A 20,006-nucleotide genomic window follows, 5' to 3' on the forward strand; every position below is an offset into this window, starting at 1 on the left:
TAGGGATGTAGAGATTGGCAATTTAAGACTTCTGATGAGTACTTTTATTTTTTTATTTTAATATTTAGTTATTTAAGATTTTATTTTTAATTGGGGCTTGAACTCAGCCCTGAGATCAAGAGTTGCATGATGCTCCACCAACTGAGCCAGCCAGGCAGCGCAGTACTTTTGTTAAGAAGGTTAAACTGAGCAAAATCTTAGAACTTTCTAGATTTATTTTTGTATTCTATTCTTATCTTTCTGGATTACCATAAAAATTATTTCTTTTTTTTCCATAAAAATTATTTCTAACTCCCAAATTCGGCTGTCTCAGTGTATAAATCAGTTTCAGGGTATGCCTCTAAAGATTATTTATTTTAGAAAGGGGAGGCGGAGGGAGCATGAGTGGGAGGAGCAGAGTGAGGGGGAGAGAATTTCAAGCAGACTCCACACTGAGCTTGGAGCTCGTGAGGCTTGATCTCACAACCAATCCATGAGATGATGACCTGAGTCCACACCAAGAGTCGGACACTTAATTGAGGCGCCATACAGGCACACCTATACATGACTAATATTTAGAGATGTAAAGAAAGTTTTTTTTTCTTCTGTGAGTTCATGCCTCCTCTTACCATGTGTAGTTCTTTAAGTTTTAACTGATTAAATAAAATGACACATTGAAATCCTTAGTCACATGACCACATTTCAGGTGCTCAATAGCCATATATGGCTAAGGGCTACACTGATGGACAGTGCAGATAAAAACATTTCCATCACCACAGAAGTTCTATGGGACAGTGCTAGCTAAGTGTAGGGACAGAACCAACAATGGCTGGAAATGGCAGAAGGACCATTTTGGCCTCATCTTAAGGAAGAGGCACTGGAAGTGTTCTAGCAGAAGACCATTGAGCCAGGAATGTGGTAGGATCTTTTTTCATCTGGCTGGGGGCTTAAAAAGGGTATCATGAAAAAGGGTATCATGACATTTTCTCCTAGTCCTGCATTAGCCCTCCCTCACTTCTTCCTTCTCTCTCTTCCCTCTCTCTCTTTGTCTTCTTCCCTTCCTTTCTTCCTTTTTTACATGGCAGTGAATTTATTGATTATGTTAGGAAACTAGTTTTCTTGATGGTTTCCCTAAGCTTTTCAAGTTGACGGCTTCATGTGGTAAACCTGAGAGTGCTTTTCAGCATCTGTTTTTCACAAGATTTATCTTGATCTCTTGATGAGCTTTCATTTATAAATGCCACTCCACTTCTATTAGCTTTATTTTGAGGTTTCTGTATTCATGATCTTGCCAGTTTACTATTTACATTTTTTCTAAACCCAGGCAGGATTTGTGGATGCTTATTTGTATAGTTCTGCTTGTGTGCTAGAATAAATGTGATAGATAAATTGTGCCAGTTTTGGATTTTACAATCCTTGGTGGCTATTTGTAGTGTATTTGTGAATGTTAGCTGCTCTACAGAACATAGGCATTTTCCCTGAAGGACATGTGGTTGGATTTTAGGGCCCTATGATACCAATATAGGAACATCATGAAGGTATGTGTTGTTACCTTGTAAGATTGTAAGATTGATTTTGGGCTGTTTGTTTTGGGGTGATGTTAAGGAATTTTAGGAGATACGATATGTATTCTTTGAAATAAGGCAGTTCATTCAATAAACATTTATTAAATGGTCTCAGAGGTTTGGAAGAAGTAAGAATATTATTCATACCATTTGCTTAGTGGTTTAGAGATTTCCTTTAGGAATGTAAATGTGGCTTCATTTCATAGCTGTCTACTTGAATGCAGTTGAAGTTCCAGATATGCAATCCAAGTTATACTCTATCCTGAAATGATCTCACTGAAGATTCTGATCCTTTGAATACACTCTAGAGAATGTGTGCTATTGTGGTGATTGGAAATCATTTTGAGGTGCTTTTGCTAATTAACCATGCTTATGAGATTTGTACTTTAGACTCCATAAAGCCTACTTGCCCTCCCTGCCACAATGCTGTATGTCATGTTATGTGGAAGTTGCAATGGGAGGGGAAGGCCTGTGAGTTTGACTTCGGTCAAATTGGCTTAGCGTACTTTGTGGCATTTTGACTGTCCTATAACATTAGAAAAATTTAGGGGGGAAATGGTTAACTTTCTTAGAGCTTTTAGAAGAGTATTTCAGGAGGAAGGCTAATTTTAGTTCAGCCATGGTTAAATGTTATTAGTATTGAGAGCCTAGATTATAGTTGAACTACTTGGAAATTTTCTGGGCTTACCACAGTTTGAGGACTCTGTATCATTTGAGGAAGTATTGTTTTGGTTTTACTTTGGCCTTGGGGACCATGTAGATGGGTCTGGAACAAATCTCATTGTGGTGGGAGGTTGGCTGTTGTAGTTATCTGACCACTCCTTCAGTAGTGTGTAGGAAGCAGTGAGGAATAGGAAGAAAAATACTTAAGAAGGAAAGCATAGTAGAGGTTAGTTGAGTTAGAATGTGTAAACTGGGTGAAGAGCAGTGATTTTTTGAGTTAGTGTTTCAAAAAAATGTGGGGTGGTCATGGTTTGCTGGGCAAGGCATCAGAAAGGGCTAGACACTGATAATGTGGCAGAATTGTAGTAGTAAATATTTTTTTTAAACAAAGCTATGTTTTTTTAAACAAAGGAAATAACCCAGTCTATATGATTTTTCTGTGGATAGTTTAAGAATATTTCCTCAGTGTGACCTTTGGGTTCTTACTTAATCTAAAGTAGAAGTTATTAAAGGATATTGGACATTGAGGTATATCTCCTTTGTTTATAATTTTTCCTCAGGAATCAGGAACTTTAAAGCCTGTGCTCTCTGTAATATACTTTCAATATTTCAAGTCTGTTGGTAATGGCTACCTAAAATGTTGACAGTTTAAAAAAACCATTAGGCTCTGAACACTCCCTGTAAACACTGATAATTCTTGCATAGGTACATTTTATTTTATGAAGACACACACACTTATACATGTATTTCTATTTATATTAATTGGAATGCATAAAATATATTACGTATGATGCCCTTTTTTGGGCAGGGGGTTAACATTTCCATTTTTTGTATCACACTTATACCAGGTAACAACAACAACAACATTATCATCATCATCATTATTATTATTTTCTGATGCTTTATATTCTTCATACAGACTGTATGAATTAGTTTTGTCCCTTTTCAAACGTTATAATTAGAACATTTGAGTTTTACTTGAGTTATTATTAAAATGGCAGGTGTGATAGGACTAGCATTTGAAGAAAGTTTTCCAAAGACCTTCATATAGGTTAACTTTACTATATAGAGTGATAGTTAACTTTCCTCTAAAGGTGACGTGAGTTTAAATTTTTGAATATTATTGTGAACTCATGGATTTAAATATATTATTTCAATCGATTTTTTAAAAAAGATTTTGTTTATTTATTTGACAGAGAGAGATAGCGAGAGAGGGAACACAAGCAGGGGGAGTGGGAGAGGGAGAAGCAGGCTTCCCGCGGAGCAGGGAGCCCGATGCAGGGCTCGATCCCAGGACCCCGGGATCATGACCTGAGCCGAAGGCAGACGCTTAACCATCTGAGCCACCCAGGCGCCCCATTTCAATCGATTATGGTTGTCCTTCTTAATATTTAAATAGTCCCATCCTTGGGCCAGTGGAATATTTAAGATGGCTTCTAAGTCCTTTTGACATGACTGTAGAAGTCATTGATATCTTGTTTGTTTTTTGGCACAACAGGGTATTCCAGACTTAACGTGAACATTTTCTGCTCCAGATCTGTCATCAGCCATTTTGCCACAGGATTCTGGTTCCTTTAAGTGGGATTAGAGACCATAATCTGAGCACTGGCGATTTTCTTTGCTATTAACTTAATCATTGTTTCTCGGCTTTTTCAGTGAACAGATCTAGGTATATGTCCTCCCTCCCTTTTAAAGGTAAAGAATATTGTAATTCATACTAATCCTTAGCAATTCAGGTTCATGACTACAGGGCTTTTGCTTAATGCCATCTTTCTTGTATCTGTGTCTTCTTTCCCCTGTGCCACGACTGCTGATGCACAACTTAGTGTCTCATTTGCTTTATCCCATACCACATATATAGTAGTCTTAGAATAACGACACTGCTGTGACTAAAACAGAACTCTTTGTTGTTGGGGTCTGTTATTGGATAGATGTATTTTTACAGATTTTTTTCAGTTGTCCTTTGTGTATATCCTATTTGTAGGCACTCAGAATAATCACTCTCTGTGTGGTTTTGTCACCAGTTGGTTACACAGTGAGGTGCATTTGTTTTAATTTTACTTCTGAATTTTTAGAGGTTATATAAAAAGTTTGATCTTGTTTTATAATTATGTGAAATGTGATTCCAAAGTTAAATGTACAAAACAAAGCATATTCAGAGAAGTCAAGCAAAAAATCATTTTCTTTTTTAATTTGGTCAGTAGTGATTTGTATAGAAGATACAGATTTATTTTTGTTTTATATTCTTTTGGAATGTTTAAATAGGGACACATACACAGTTAGAAATCAGTACTTTAGTAATAACTTCCTTATGCTCTAGGTCCCCAGGTAATTAATAATAGAGAGAGGAATGCAGGTTAAAAAAAAAAGGACAGGCTGTCCTTGATAGCCCTTGACTTAACTAGTTTTGCATCTCATTATAGTTTTTTCTCTTTCTGTAAGTTTTATTCATCCCTCTTGAATGATGATAGATGTTCATTCCTGAGATTAAGTCTTGAATGTATTGGTTTCAATGATTTTGTCTCCCGTATGAAGAAGTATCATTCTTTCTCTCCTCATTACAAGTAGTAGAGCTTGGCTCTGTTAGTCTGAGCTTAAGGTAAGTTTTTAGCTGTTCTGTTGCTTTGGCAACTTTGGAAATATAATACCTAATATGGCTAGATCTGCTGAAGGTAATCCCCTAAAGGTTGGTAGCTTTCTTAATTTTCTCCAGCTTACCATTGCTGTTTTAAGTTTCATGTTTTCTTTCTGCAACCAAAAACAAAAACAAAAACAAAAACAAAAACCCCAAGTTTTTAAGTTATGCGGTATATTTTATTTTTATTTTTCAAAGATTTTTATTTATTTATTTAACAGAGGAGACACAGTGAGAGAGGGAACACAAGCAGGGGGAGTGGGAGAGGGAGAATTCCTGCTGAGCCCGGAGTGGGACTTGATTCCAGGACCCTGGGATCATGACCTGAGCTGAAGGCAGATGCTTAATGACTGAGCCACCCAGGCGCCCCTATCCAGTATATCTTAAATGCTTCAAAGAAGAAAACATACGTACTAAATATATTTCAGGGGGGATTTAATATGTATGGTTATGATTATCCCAGTGATGAAGCTTGTATTTCCTTAAAGCAGGCAGTATTACTGCTTTCTCAGGCCCCAGGATGGCAGAAGATAGATTTGAATTATGAAAGGACAAGATAGGAAAATAATTGGGGTCAATCTCAAATGGATTAGATTGGTGACCATTTATCAAAACATACCTGTTTTTATAATTCTGTCTGTAACCCAGTTGGTTCTTAATGGAATTGGTAGCCCAGAGTTTCCTCCCTCCTCTGGCCGAAGAAAATAGGCAAGGAGTGCCAGAGTGGGAATGGGTAGGAAAAGCAGCTCTTCTTCTTAAAAGACTCTTCTTTGTTTTGGCGATCTGTTCAGAAGGTGATTCTTTTGTGGGGTGGGTGGGAGTGACCATTTGTGCTTCCTTCGTGGGTGGCACGAAGGAATCTAATAAAAACCCATGTCTTCAGTCCTAAATAACTGCGGAGAAGAGGCCTAGTCCTATCTGAGTGTCACTAAGTGAAAAGAAACTGGGAAAAAAGAAGAAAAAAATGACTTGGGAAAACACTTTTTACAGCACATCTTTTTGAAGTGCCATCTCATCTTCCGTGCATTATTGGAATATGCATTAACTGACATTTGAAGTGCTTGTGAGTCTGGAACTCTAGAACAAACCGATGAAGGTAAAGTAGTCCTACTTCTCTCTTCCTTTACTGGTAGCTTTGCTATCTCCAGTACCGCTTTTTCAGACCTGATTAAGCTTTGGCAGCAATGTGAGACTGAACCCTTGTGTCCCAGAAGTCAAACCACATGTGTAACTGGTTAATGTAGGGGGGCATGTGCGATTGGAGGGAAGGACTATCCCCTTCCACTTACTAACTATCCAAGCTAGGCCTGAGAAGAGATGGTAGAGAAGTGGTAATATGTAAGTGAGTACCAACTGTGATCAGCTCCAGGAACACACTGCTGATTTTTCTGGTGATGATAAATTATTCCTGTCCTTTATCTTAGCTATTTCATATATTCTGAAAGGCGTCACATCTTGTCCTCTGCCAGTTCATCTTGGACTCTGGCTGGGTTACCTGTGAAAGTAAGATGGCAGACAGGGATCCACATGCAAGTCATGTAAAGTTTAGGAGGAAGAGCAAGAGCCAGGTGTAGGGAATACAGTGTGTTGAAATTAAGTAGGAAGTGTAGGGGTAGAACAAAGGAAGACGCATAACGGAGAGCAAGAGAAAGAACAGGGAATGAGGCAAGCAAGGTTCTATATTAAAAGCCAGGGCAGCATTCAAACACCTAGACATATACTAGAGGCAAGGTAATTGGTTAAAGGTTTATAATTTAGGAGTCAGAACATCTCCACTGAAAAAAAGGACTGTTGGGAGAACTGGTATGAGCCATTTGTAGAATGGCTGCTGAGACAGCGGTCTCTCCTAGGTGGAAAAGTTCTTAGAGGTTCTTACTAGGCAGTAGTAGGATAATAGGAAACGCAGCAATTCATTTTACCTATGGCAGCTCCTGACTTCAGACACCGGTCTAAATCACGAGGGGGTTTATGGTAAGTAAGGTTTTGGTAAGTTCTCTTCTCTGTCAAAGTAGACAGATTTCTAGATTGAGATCCCTAAAATCCGGATCTGTTTTGTATGCAGAAACTTTGGAGTTAGGTTGACTTTTGGAAGCAGATCTCTAGGTTGCTGTGGTATGGCATACTATTGACATTTGGAAGAGATGCATCTTGAAGTCTTCCAGCAGTCCCAGTTTTGCGAATACCATTATGACATAAAATTTTCCTTCGTAAAATAAAATTTTTGCCCTGCTGGTCCACTCACCAAAAATATTTTTGCAGATGGCTTTTTTTTGTTTCTGACTAAGCATATGGTCACTGGTTCCATTTATAAGTCTGAGTGATCCCCAGTGACTTTCCTCCCTTGTCCTTTTGGCTAACACTAGTCATTCCTTAAGCCTCTTCACTGTCAGCAGTTGGCTGCTTTTTATTTTTATGTCCATTTCTTATAAAAGAAAAACGCTTGCAACAATAGCTTCAGGAAAGTTACTGTGTTTCTCTGGCAACAAGTAGAGAAAAATAAACAACAATGAAAAAATTGCTAACCCACCTGTGGGGCTCATTTGCAAGTGAAATGACTGCTCCCTTTTACCAGCCTGTGCACCAGCAGCTCACATTCTGGCCTCTGCAAAATTGTACTTACTACATTGCAGTGGCCCTTTCTTTACATCTTGAATAGTTGAAACTAAAAACTTCAAATCGATCACTACCAAAGATCTTCTCTGTATTCTTCCTTTCATCTGTCAGTTTTCTTTGAAAAAATTTAAAGCAATTTATTTGTAAATTAATACTAACTTTACCAATAATAGGGTTGTAGGGATGTTAGGATTCTAACCATATTAAATAAAGTTCTTAAAAGAGGCATAGAGAAATTAAATAGCATGTATTTCCGTATCTGACTTTCTTGTCAGTTTTCTAGTATGATTTCCTTTTAGAACTTAATGAGGATACCATTTTAGATGTTAACCTTTGTTCACAGTGAGCATTTAATTCTGGGGATAAATGTAGTGGTGTAATTATCTGACATCCTGCTTATATGGAAACATATGTTTGGTTCCTTTGGGTTCTTACATCTTTTTCTTACTTTGAAATTTCATCGGTTTGTAAACAATTATATGTGTTGTCATGTGTTGGTGTAAACCTTCTGTTATCCATGTTTTCTACTTCCATCATATACCACCATTAGGACATTAGCAACGTGAATTTAATTTTCTTCCATAGAAGTAAGAATGTGAGCATGATTGGGCCTATTATTAAGGAAGGGCTAAAGGCTTATTAGGTTTTCTTATACACCTTTAAAAGTAGAGTGAATTTCTGGGCGCCTGGGTGGCTCAGTCGTTAAGCGTCTGCCCTTGGCTCAGGTCATGATTCCAGGGTCCTGGGATCGAGCCCCGCATCGGGCTCCCTGCTCCGCAGGAGGCCTGCTTCTCCCTTTCCCACTCCCCCTGCTTGTGTTCCCTCTCTCGCTGTGTCTCTCTCTGTCAAATAAATAAATAAGATCCTTAAAAAAAAAAAAAGTAGAGTGAATTTCTGACCTTTCGTCTTTGAGTATATGTAGATAAATCTTAGTACTGCATTTGAAAACTGTGGTTGTGTATATTTAATCCTTCAGCTGTATGATTGAAAATTCTTCTTGATACAGAGGAAGTTTTGAAATTTACAGTGTTTATTTTATGCTTTGTTGAATGAATTCTGTCAATTAGGAATTCTTTTGGTGGAATAAAATTAAATTGTGTTCCTAAGATTTTGTCTTTTTCCTCCTCACCTCCCTTTTATCTTTTGTTGTCAAATACTTCAATACGTCTATAATTTTCAGGTTACAAAGTTTCTTTCAAAGTTTGGTGTTAAATGTTATGCACCATAATGCTAAATGTCTTTATTCTGTGGTTATTGGGACTTACCATTTAATCATCCATCCACCCATCCTTGTTTGTGTTGTTTTGGAGATTCCTATGCTATAAGGATTTGCAGTTTAGTGTGGTCCTACTCGTTATAATGCCAGGCTTTTAAGTCTTTGGCATTTTTAACTCATTTTACTCTGTTCTGATTGAAAGAATTAATGAGTTTTAATAAAAGTCTTAACATTTCACAAAGAAATTCCTTTTTATTTTACCCACTCTTTGAATTATGTTGAAGCTTTTAGTTAACTTTTACAGGTAGCACTACACCATGATGAATAGTAATACCAGGTATCTCTTGCAGTATTAAATAGATGTAGCCTATTAGTTTATCTACTGCAAAACAAGTTTCTGTAAAACAAATTTCACTTTACTGTTAAATTCCATTTCAAACGACAGTCGTAATCTTACAGGATGTTAGAACTTTAAGGACTATTTATTTTGCACATCATTTGCAAACATAAGCAGAACCTACTTGCAAAACCAAATCTTACATGAACCCGTAACATGTGTTAAAAAACAGACTTCAGCTGAGTAAATTTTAAAAGATCTCATTGGCTTTTTCAGTGAGTCATGAATTCGGGTAGCATCCCATCTAGCAGATAGAAAGGAGCTCGGAAGAGCCGTACAGAATGGAAGACTTTATAGCCGGAGGTGAGAGAAGGCAGGTATTCTAGCAGAGAGCTGATTGTTTCAGACTAGGTCACCTTGCTCTGGTGGACGGCAGGGGTCTGCCAGGCAGAATACCTCATTTATGGAACCGGTAATCCCTGACTGACTGGTTAGGATTACATTCCTGGGAGAGGCTGAAATAGGTACTAAGCCTCGGTTTGCTGATTTGGGCTCAACACAAGTGACTCCATTTTAGGCCTGTTGTCTCTTTTTTTTGAACATGTGGTTTAACTGACATGGAAAACCAAAGCAAACGTAAAACAATAAAACTGCTGCTCTTTCTGCTTAAAGATGGTGTGAAGACGTTTGTCCTGACACCTGTGAGGCACTGTCGCCGAGCCTAAGAGTTCGGTGGAATGTGGTTTGGAGCCACTGATTTTAGTCCAGCCCTCCCCAGTCCCCCACCCCCACCCTCTTTTGGCAGGTGAGTAAACCCAGACTAAAGGCCTCTGTAGATTTCTGTGGAAAACAGTCATGAAATAAGTTTGAAGTTTTAGCAAAGCCCACTGCTCTGGTTTCCAGGTGCTTAGTAGTAGGTCCTCGCAAGGACAGCAGTGCTTCTGTAAAACTTTGTAATTTCTCTTTCTTTCATCCTTTTGCAAGATGTTATGTACTTTGAAGAAACGAGGTATACTATACTTTGAAGAAATCTTCTAGCTTTTCATTTACTCCCAAGCCTTTTGTGAGAAGGAACTTGAATTTTTCTTAAGCCCTAAAATTGCCTTATTGAGGAGGACGTGAGTGAATCTGTGGCAAGATGCTTGTTACGAAGAAGACCCCAGGAGATGTGGGTGGTCAGGGTTGGTGGCTTTTGGGGAAATCTAGGGGTTCCTTGTCCATCATGGCCTTGGGCTGTTTAGAAATGAGTAAACCAAGGCACAGAGAGGTGAAGTAACTTCCTCAGAGTCATCCAGTTAGTGGCAGATCCAGATCCAGATCTCTAATAAAGCTGTGCTTTTTCCCTTTTCCATTGTGCTCTTTTACCTCTAGCTACAATATTTGAGAAGATACAGTGTTGTATTTCTCAAGTAGAGGGCATCTCATCCTTAAATTCAAGACTTAGGGCCTGTAAATTGGTGTTTTTCTTTATCTTTTAAGAAGTCTTAAGCTGTGTAAAAAGATTCTGCTTTGAACGAAGGAACTGATATCTGCCAAAATCATTATTGAGCTTCTCTACTCATTTATTTTCTTGAGATTGAAATGAAACTTTTTGAACACAGCCTTACTGAATATGGATTTCAGAGCCATAATAATGCTTCTTGCCTCTGCAGATTTTGAATTGATCTGAGTTTGGCAGTGAATTATGTATGTGTTATTTCAGGAATTTTGCACATGCCCTGCTTTAAACCACTGATTATTTTTGTAAAATGCTGTTGTGTGGATTTGGCTCATTCCATTGACGCTGAACTCATCAGATGGCTATATTGTCTTCTAGGAATGTGACTTGAATTGATTAAATGGCACAGGCAATAACATCTGTTTTGTAAAGCTAGTTTAGTTCCCTAAAACTTAAAATTTTCAAATTTACAGCCTACAGATAGAATAAACCTTATTTCTTTTATGCTGTAAAAACATTTCCACGGAGTTTTGATGATTTGTTTTAACCTTATTAACATAATTCTGATAACTTATTTTCTTGTTGTATTGTTCATTTTCAAGGAAAGGTAACATTAGGAATGTTAGAAACTTAATCTGAAGTGAGTGGTTCTTAACTTCTTTAGCAGAAAGCTTTGGATGGTCTCCCTAGAAAAAGCACCTGTGCACATGTTCCTGAAACACTGTGTACACTTGCAGGGAGATGGAGCTCTCTGGGGGCAGACCCCCTGAAGTCCATTACCCGGGATGATGTTTTGTGCTTCACATGTGTTCCTAAGTATGTTAATAATGCTGGTGACTATGAACCAAAATTACCTTCTTTATGCACAGATTTGATTTGATTTTTTATATTTATTTATTTATTTATTTAAGATTTTTATTTATTTGACACAGAGAGATGGATAATGAGAGAGAGAGAGAGCACAAGCAGGGGGAGTGGCAGGCAGAGAGAGAGGGAGAAGCAGGCTCCCCGCGGAGGAAGAAGCCCTGGTCGGGCTTGATCCCAGGACCCTGGGATCATGACCTGAACCAAAGGCAGTTGCTTAACCAACTGAGCCACCCAGGTGCCCCTATGCACAGATTTTAGATTTATAGAATATTTGAGTCACTATTTAAAAAGTAAAGTATTTCATGATGTTGATCTGCATATGTATCATTTTTATTTCTCTGTTGTATTGTCTATTTTTATTCTTTTTCCTCTTCCTTAATAGTTTTTTCAGGGAGGGAAACATCCATTTCAGGGTTTCTTGATTTACTATTCCAGCCCAATTAATTTGGATACATTTGATGACCAGTTTATAGGATAGATAAATGGCATTAAAATTAAAAAAAATGCTGAAAATATGCTTATTAGATTTTGTCATGTAGAGGTTCTTTCCTTACTGGTTTTTGTGTATGATGTTTCTAAATGATAATTTTAACCTAAATCAGTTTGGGATGAAGTACTTTAGAGAACATGGAGACTTAGGTAGAGGCAGACGCTCTCCTGTGACAAGCCTGGGGGGGGCTTGTTTATCAAGCCAGTGGGTGTGCACTGTTTTGTTTAGTTGACCTAGTAGTCTTTGCATGGTTAGTTCTCTTGCAGTGTGGAGTCTTGCTAGCGGTTTCAAGGCTAGCATGTGTATTTACTAGAGAATCTTGAGGATGGCTGTACTTCTTTTGTAACCTCCTCTCTTCAAATTGGATTTCTATTTTAAACTCAGAGGGCATGTCCATTTATGTGCCAGCCCACCCCTTGAAATTATAACAACAGTAGCTGTCATATCTATTATGTGACAAGAACTTTTAATATATTCTCTGCCTCCAGCCCTTTATTTAAAAAACTTGCCGACTAGTGCTCATTTTATCAATTATCTTTAATCATTAAACCAGTTCAAATTCATTGATAGAAAATTGAGGTTCGGTGAGGGTACTATGTTTGAAGTGTGCTTAATAAGTATCAGTTGCGTTATCATAGGTTTTACCTACCAGAACTGTTTACTTGCTGTGTTTCTTTCCTTCCCAGTGGGCTGTTGGCTTGTTGAGGACAGTCTCCATACATACACTTAGCACTAATACCATACCTGCTAAATAATTCAGCAGTAGCTGAACAATTACTAGTTGAATGAATTCCCAAGAGTTTTACAATTTAGACCTGATAAGCAAGATTATTTTTCTTTACCTGTTCTCTTCATGTTTTAAATTATCTGAACTCCAAATGGTGTTTTACTAATAAGTGTGATAACTTATTGTGAATATAACTGATGTCTTGGGTTAGCATCATTTATGCAATCAATGTGTGATGAGAAAGGTGGCTAAAATATATTAAATTGTTAACATTGTCAGAAGTACAAAAGTGCTTTGGAAATGTTGAATGGCTTCCATGTGGCGGCCATTGGTTTTTTTCCTGGTCTCAGAAGGAAATGAGACACTTAAAAAAGGCAAAGGATTGGGTCACTTTATCAAACAAATCTTATGTTGGTAAATGCATTTAATCACATATGGTTCAGAATGTTTTTTTCTCTTTTATTTGAACCATAACAAAGTATTTTTGCTTTCTGCTGATTTAAATATTACCTAGAAGACACAATCTGGGATGGAAAATGCTCATATAGCCTTGAACTTTCTCAGGAAAATAATTTTCTCTTCTAATTGATGCCTCTTTCTAATATGCCCTTTAATATATAAAGATACTTGTTTTAGGTGATAAGCTTCTTCAACGTTGAAGTATGATGTTAGGGCAGATGTATTTCCTTATTTTGGAGGATGTGGACAAGGGTAGGATTTGATACTGGATCAACAGGATTTTCCTGTTATAGGTTTGAATTAAAAAAAAAATAGTGGTCAATAAGTATGAAGTTCCAGTCTTAAAATTTCGTGACTGTTAAGCCAAATGGGAGCTATTTCCCTCTAAGTGCTTTAGGGCAATCAGTGCTAATGCTTTTACACGCTTACTGAAAGTAGAAATTTAGGCATTTGATGAAAGTATTTTTTGATAGATAATGTTTACAAGTGAGAGGATCAGCTTCTGTAAACCTCAAGGGCAGCACAGTTTAAAATTTGGTACTTCTAAGTAAGGACTTAGTGTGTTCTGTAGATGAGGATATTGTTAGAGGAAGCTGTTTGACATAAAGTGCATGAAACCTGTACCACTTTTATGTAAAGTCTTTTCTCAGCTTTCTTAGGTAGAAATGGCTGAGATTATGTTTGTGAACTCTATTAAAAATCAACATTTGCGGGGCTCCTGGGTGGCTCAGTCGTTAGGCATCTCCCTAGGCTCAGGTCATGATCCCAGGGTCCTGAGCTCCCTGCTCAGCGGGAAGCCTGCTTCTCCCTCTGCCACTCCCCCTGCTTGTGCTCTCTCACTCTCTGTCGAATAAATAAAATCTTAAAAAAAAAATCAGCATTTGCTTTACTTAGAGGATAAAACCCGTTTTCGTGGCTAATGTTGTATAAAATGGGTCAGCCCTCCCATGTCAAAGCTGATACAGGAGAGAAGAGGGAAGAGATGAGAGGACAGAGGGGACTGGAGAGGGAAGCGAGTCCTGGAGATGGATGGTTTGGGATGCTCAGAGCAGAGAAGAAGAATGGCAGGCAGTAGAAGATGACTTCTTCTCTGAATGGATCAGACGGTAACCCATCTACTTTACAGGTCCAAGTCAGTGTATCAAGCTGTAGATACTTAAATTTTGGTGCTTCCTAGGGGCAGGGAGGGTGAGAATCAGGACCTAAAGGGAGGTAGTAGGAGACACTAACATTGTGTAATTGTACTCTTAATGTCTTATGTTCTTTAAAATCTGTGTCTTTATCCAAAGCTATAGCTGTAATTCATTTTACTAATACTAATTTTCTTAAAGCATGTTCATGCATTCAGTTTTTATTATTCATCAGACAGTTTTTGCATGCTTATTATGTGGAGAGCTGTGAGCTGTAAGTGGTAAGAGCTCTGATTGTAAGAGGCATTTCTTGAGGCCCTGCCTTTAAGGAGCTCTTAGTCTAGAGGAAGTATTGGAAGCAAGATGACTGACACAAGAAAGAGGTTAACTATCAAGTTACGGCAACGATAACTAATATTCAGGATGTTTTCCAGTTGAAACACTCTGTGCCCTCAACTCCATGAGTAAGGTTGTCAGACAAATCTCAGTGTGCAGAGGCAGGCCCAAACTTCTACATGGTGTCATAGGAGTTGAAAGCAGTTTGTTCTGTTTGGTTGTTGATGGTAACTTTGCAAAAGTAGGCGGGACCTACTGCCTTTAAAGAAGACTAGGATTTCACTAGGAGGGGAGGAAGGAAAAGCTATGCAAAGCAGACAGCATAACATAAGAGAAATTATTTTTGTTTTTGAGTATATGACATGCACAGGATATGTTGAATACTCTTGGGTTCCTTGAACATAGAATTTTATGTCAGGAAGGAGGAAAGGACAGATTGAGGCCAGGCTGTGGTAGAAGATTGACAGTACATTTCGTACCTAAGTAGAAAAAAAGATGAAATCTTTAAAAAATTTATTTTATTTTATTTTTTTTACATTTCACTTCTTTAGTACTTTTTTTTTTTTTAACATTCATTAAAACGTTACTGGATTGTTGGTGTGTGGAAGAAAAGTAACCCTTAACAACTCATGTTTTGGTTATCTGCCATACTTAAATAAACACTATTGATGGTGGAGCGCCTGGGTGGCTCAGTCGTTAAGCGTCTGCCTTCGGCTCAGGTCATGATCCCAGAGTCCTGGGATCGAGCCCTACGTTGGGATCCCTGCTTCACGGGAAGCCTGCTTCTCCCTCTCCCGCTCCCCCTGCTAATGTTCCCTCTCTTACAGTGTCTGTCTCTGTCAAACAAAACAAAACAAAACACTATTGATGGTATTTCTCATTTTTAATGAGTATGTGATTTCATAGGCATTTTCTAAGTAAGTGTTCTCTTATGTAAAAATTTTCTATCAAAGCAATTGCATTTATGTGAACATGTTAATTTTTTGTTTTTTTGCTTTTTATAAAAGGATGGATTGCTGGATGGTAAATGCTAATTTGAAAAGTTACGTTCCTTTGATTAAAAAAATCATAAATATTGCTTCCTAATTTTTATGATTTTAGCTAGCAGCTGGTGAATAACTGCTTTTAAAGCAGTTGGAGCTCCCATTTTTGTCCCAGAAGAACATCTTACTGATGAAAATAGAGTAATGGTTGTGCTAAATGACTGAAGAATGGACAAAGAGATAAAGCAGAGAACAGAGATAAGAGTTTCTTATGGCAGCCAGCCAAAGGCCTACTGACATTTACAGATAACTGAAAAAGCACGTGGTGTGTCTCTCTCCTGTCAGATGGATGCTGCCTGAGCTTCTAGTTCATGAGGCCAGGCCCTCCACTACGTACACAGTTCCCTTTTGCAGTTAGGCTGCATGTCTTTGGCTGTCTTGTCATCCCCTAGAGCTCAGTGTGAATTTATGGATCACCTGGGTGGAGATTGGACTAAAGTAGAGTCAATGTGCTGTTTATCACCAGCAAAGAATATACTTTTTCTTGCAGGGATACTGACTGATGTTCTATCTACAGTTTGTGTTTCAGGTTTGTATGGTTATTTTTTAAACTATTATGTACCTTTGAAATATTTCTAAAGATACATGTTCCCATCGAAATAAATGATTAAGATAGCTGTTTGAAGCCAGGTCTGCATAAACAAAAATTTATGTGCTTTTATTAATCTAGCATTCCTGCCACAACACCTAAAACTTGAACCAGTTGTATGTATATCTTGACCAGTCCAGATAAAACCATCAAGGCGCCTGGCTGGCGCAGTCAGTTGAGAGTCCCGACTCTTGGTTTAGGCTTAGGTCCTGATCTCAGGGTCCTGAGATGGAACACCTCCTCAGGCTCAGTGCTCAGCGGAGAGTCTGCTTGAGGATTTGCTCTCCTTCTGCCCCTCCACTCCCCTCTAAAATAAGCAAATCTTAAAAAACAAAACCTAAAAACCATCAGTTCTTTAGCTGTATAGATACTAGAACTGCCAAAATGAGACTTAGAACTTGAGGGTTTAAGTGTAGCTTCTATAGCCAGCATTATTTTCTGATTACTTATTTTATTTTTTTTTTACAGATTTTATTTGTTTATTTGACAGAGAGAGAGACAGCAAGAGAGGGAACACAAGCAAGGGGAGTGTGAGAGGGAGAAGCAGGCTTCCCACCGAGCAGGGAGCCTGATGCCGGGCTGGATCCCAGGACCCTGGGATCATGACCTGAGCCGAAGGCAGACGCTTTAACGACTGAGCCACCCAGGCGCCCCTCTGATTACTTATTTTAAATTTAGAGGGAAAAATTAATAGGTATTTTTGATTGAATAATTTATTAGAGCACTAGTTTTGCTTTTTGTTTATATATGTGATTTAACTTAACAAGAAATTTTTTTCTTTGTTGGGAATCACGTTAACTCAGTTCTATAATCTACTGTTCTATTACTCTTCTACCCCAATCCTAAGTTTTATTACCACAGATTTAAAAAGAAAAGCATTCTCATCTCATGCTTCATTTCTCTGGGTGTAGAAACTGAATTTCAAGGACTATGGAGTTGCAGCTGAAGACTGGGCCAGTCAGACTTTTTTGTTAATTGCACCCTATTTATTGGCACTCCGTTTCGGTTTTACTCTGTGGAACCACCCAGAAGACCACTGTGGTGTTCTTGGGTAGCGTGTGAACTATACAAATTAAAAAAACCATTCAAAATACAATTTAAAAATTAGGTTAAATTAGTTGTTAGTATTTTTTTTTCCTTGCCACTTGAAAGTTAGATGATACATTAGGTTAGAATGTTCCCTTTGTGTAAATTTCTTACACTGTTCATCTATCTGGGTATTAGGTGATTCAGTGTAAACCTTCTCTTTTCTGATATAAGGTTAATCTCTTGCCATTGCTTCTATGCTTGTTCTGAAACTGCTGTTAAACACATCTTGGAAACTCCTTATCTGTCCTTTATAGTCTGTATTTTTAAAAATTCTTTTAGCTTTCCGAGCTACCCGGGGAAGTGTCCATACGGCGTTGTTTTGCGTTCCCATCGTAACTTAAAGGGAAACTTTCACAATGTCCGGAGCCCTTGATGTCCTGCAAATGAAGGAGGAGGATGTCCTCAAATTCCTTGCAGCAGGAACCCATTTAGGTGGCTCCAACCTTGACTTTCAAATGGAACAGTACATCTACAAAAGGAAAAGTGATGGTATCTACGTCATAAATCTGAAGAGAACCTGGGAGAAGCTTCTGCTGGCAGCTCGTGGCATTGTTGCAATTGAAAACTCAGCTGATGTCAGTGTCATATCGTCCAGGAATACTGGCCAGCGAGCTGTGCTGAAATTTGCTGCTGCTACCGGAGCCACTCCTATTGCCGGCTGCTTCACTCCTGGAACCTTCACTAACCAGATCCAGGCAGCCTTCCGGGAGCCGAGACTTCTGGTGGTTACTGATCCCAGGGCTGGCCACCAGCCTCTTACAGAGGCGTCCTATGTTAACCTGCCTACCATTGCTCTGTGTAACACAGACTCTCCTCTGCGCTATGTGGACATTGAGCTCCCTTGTTGTTGCAAGGGATGGCAATCAGTGGGTCTGATGTGGTGGATGCTGGCCAGGGAAGTTCTGCGCATGCATGGCACCATTTCCAGAGAACACCCATGGGAGGTCATGCCCGATCTCTACTTCTACAGAGATCCTGAAGAGATTGAAAAGGAAGAGCAGGCTGCTGCTGAAAAGGCTGTGACCAAGGAGGAATTTCAGGGTGAATGGACAGCTCCATCTCCTGAGTTCATTGCTACTCAGTCTGAAGTCGCAGACTGGTCTGAAGGCTTGCAGGTGCCCTCGGTGCCTATTCAGCAGTTCCCTACTGAAGACTGGAGCGCCCAGCTGGCCACTGAAGACTGGTCTGCAGCTCCCACTGCTCAGGCCACTGAATGGGTAGGAACAACCACTGAGTGGTCTTAAGCTGGTCTTCCACAAAGGCAAACAAAATGGAAATAGAAATGGGAAAGGTTGACGGAAAATAAACAGTTTGTAAAAAAAAAAAAAAAAAAAAAAAAATTCTTTATCTCTGCCACATCCTGGTTAAAGTTCATTATTATCTTCTCGTTCTTTGATTCCTTTTCAGTTTTTCTAGTTTATACTTTATCCCTTCTGTTGAATTTTCAACTTTACTATTTTAAATCTCAGATATTTATTTTCTTGCATTCTAAATTGATTTTCTCATTTCCACCTAATTTTGTTTCACTTTTGCTTGTTCATGAGTTTTATTCTTTTATAAAAGAAATTTAATAAATTTTCTTAGGTTTATCTTTTAGGAACTATTAAACATACTATTTTCAGGCATTTTCCAGACTTTTCTGATTCTGTTTTGTTTGGAGGGATATCATATTTTAGTTGCTGTATTTGTAGATTGTCTTTCTTATCAGTTTACTTCACATGTCATGGTACAACCTGTCAGGTCCCCCCACCCCCACATTCTCTTCTTATCTGGTGGTTTTGCAGGTGTTCTTAAGTGACTCTCCCTGCTGGGGCCCCCCATACAAAACCAGATCTTAGATCGGCAGGTTGGGGCACCTGCCGCCACTCCCCCCGCGCCATGATATCTTGGTTCTGTGGGCTAGGCAACTGGATGAGGGTGCTTAGGCCTTAGTTGTTAGGTTGTGTATTCTCACTTTCTGGGTACTCAGAAGCCACACTTCCCATACAGACTGCTTACTTAACCCCTGGGCATCTGTTAGCAGCATTTCTTTTACAGCCTGATTTTTGACTCCAGTCTCTCATCCTGGGTAGGCTGTTTTTATTCCTGTTCTCAGAGGATCTGCAATCTAGGCCTCCACTGGTATCCTTCTAAAAGCACCCCAGCAGGCTCACAGCTTCAGCCCCTCTTACTGTTGTATGTTTCTGTTTTGTGGAGATGTTTGTCGTTCTTATTTTTTTTTTTTTAGGTGTGGCCATGCCTTTTGTTTTAATTAAAAAAATTTTTTTTTAGCCATGCCTTTTAAATTTCTCTTCATTTTATGTATAATTGTTATGTATCTGGAACAAGGTAGGTTTTCAAAATGATTGATGATGACATCTTAGGAAGTCCTGAGTTTTATCTGTAATTATGAGTAAATTAAAAAAATAGAATGGTTCTAGCTTATTACATTCCCAGTCATACTTTAACATTCCTTTGATTTTTTTTAACCAACTTTTATATTCTGTAAGACATGTAGATTTTTGTCTTTTATATCTGTAAGACGTGGATATAAAAAAATTTCTGCCAAATTTTTTTTACTTTGTGGGATATATGTGTGTGTGTATACATATATATATATTTTAAGATTTTATTTATTTATTTGAGAGAGAGAGAGAGACAGAGAGTGCTTGAGAGAGAGCAAGCAGGAGCCAGAGGGGAAGGGCCAAGGGAGAGGGAGACAAACAGACTTGCCACTGAGTGGGGAGCCCTACGTGGGGCTCCATCTAAGGACCCTGGGATCACGACCTGAGCCAAAGGCAGATGTTTGACTGACTGAGCCACCCAGGTGCCTCTGTGGGCTTTATATTTT

The 20,006-nt window shown here is 38.6% G+C and overlaps 2 protein-coding genes across 3 annotated transcripts in view; both read left to right on the top strand.

The window, feature by feature from the left end:
• The window catches only part of LOC112837249 (small ribosomal subunit protein uS2-like), a 41,515-nt gene extending 22,895 nt beyond the window's left edge, over positions 1-18,620 (top strand). The window contains exons 2-3 of the mRNA XM_073881061.1: positions 16,556-16,781; positions 17,456-18,620. Of these exons, the coding sequence (XP_073737162.1) occupies positions 17,533-18,420 (888 nt within the window). The 5' untranslated portion in view covers positions 16,556-16,781; positions 17,456-17,532 and the 3' untranslated portion in view covers positions 18,421-18,620. The remainder of the gene's footprint in view (positions 1-16,555; positions 16,782-17,455) is intronic.
• MED13L (mediator complex subunit 13L) overlaps positions 1-20,006 on the top strand; it is a 302,219-nt gene that overhangs the window by 59,511 nt on the left and 222,702 nt on the right. The window lies entirely within an intron of this gene.

Source organism: Callorhinus ursinus, unplaced genomic scaffold (assembly GCF_003265705.2).
Source record: "Callorhinus ursinus isolate GAN/ISIS: 27379988/994484 unplaced genomic scaffold, GSC_fseal_2.0 scaffold41, whole genome shotgun sequence".
Taxonomy (NCBI): domain Eukaryota; kingdom Metazoa; phylum Chordata; class Mammalia; order Carnivora; family Otariidae; genus Callorhinus; species Callorhinus ursinus.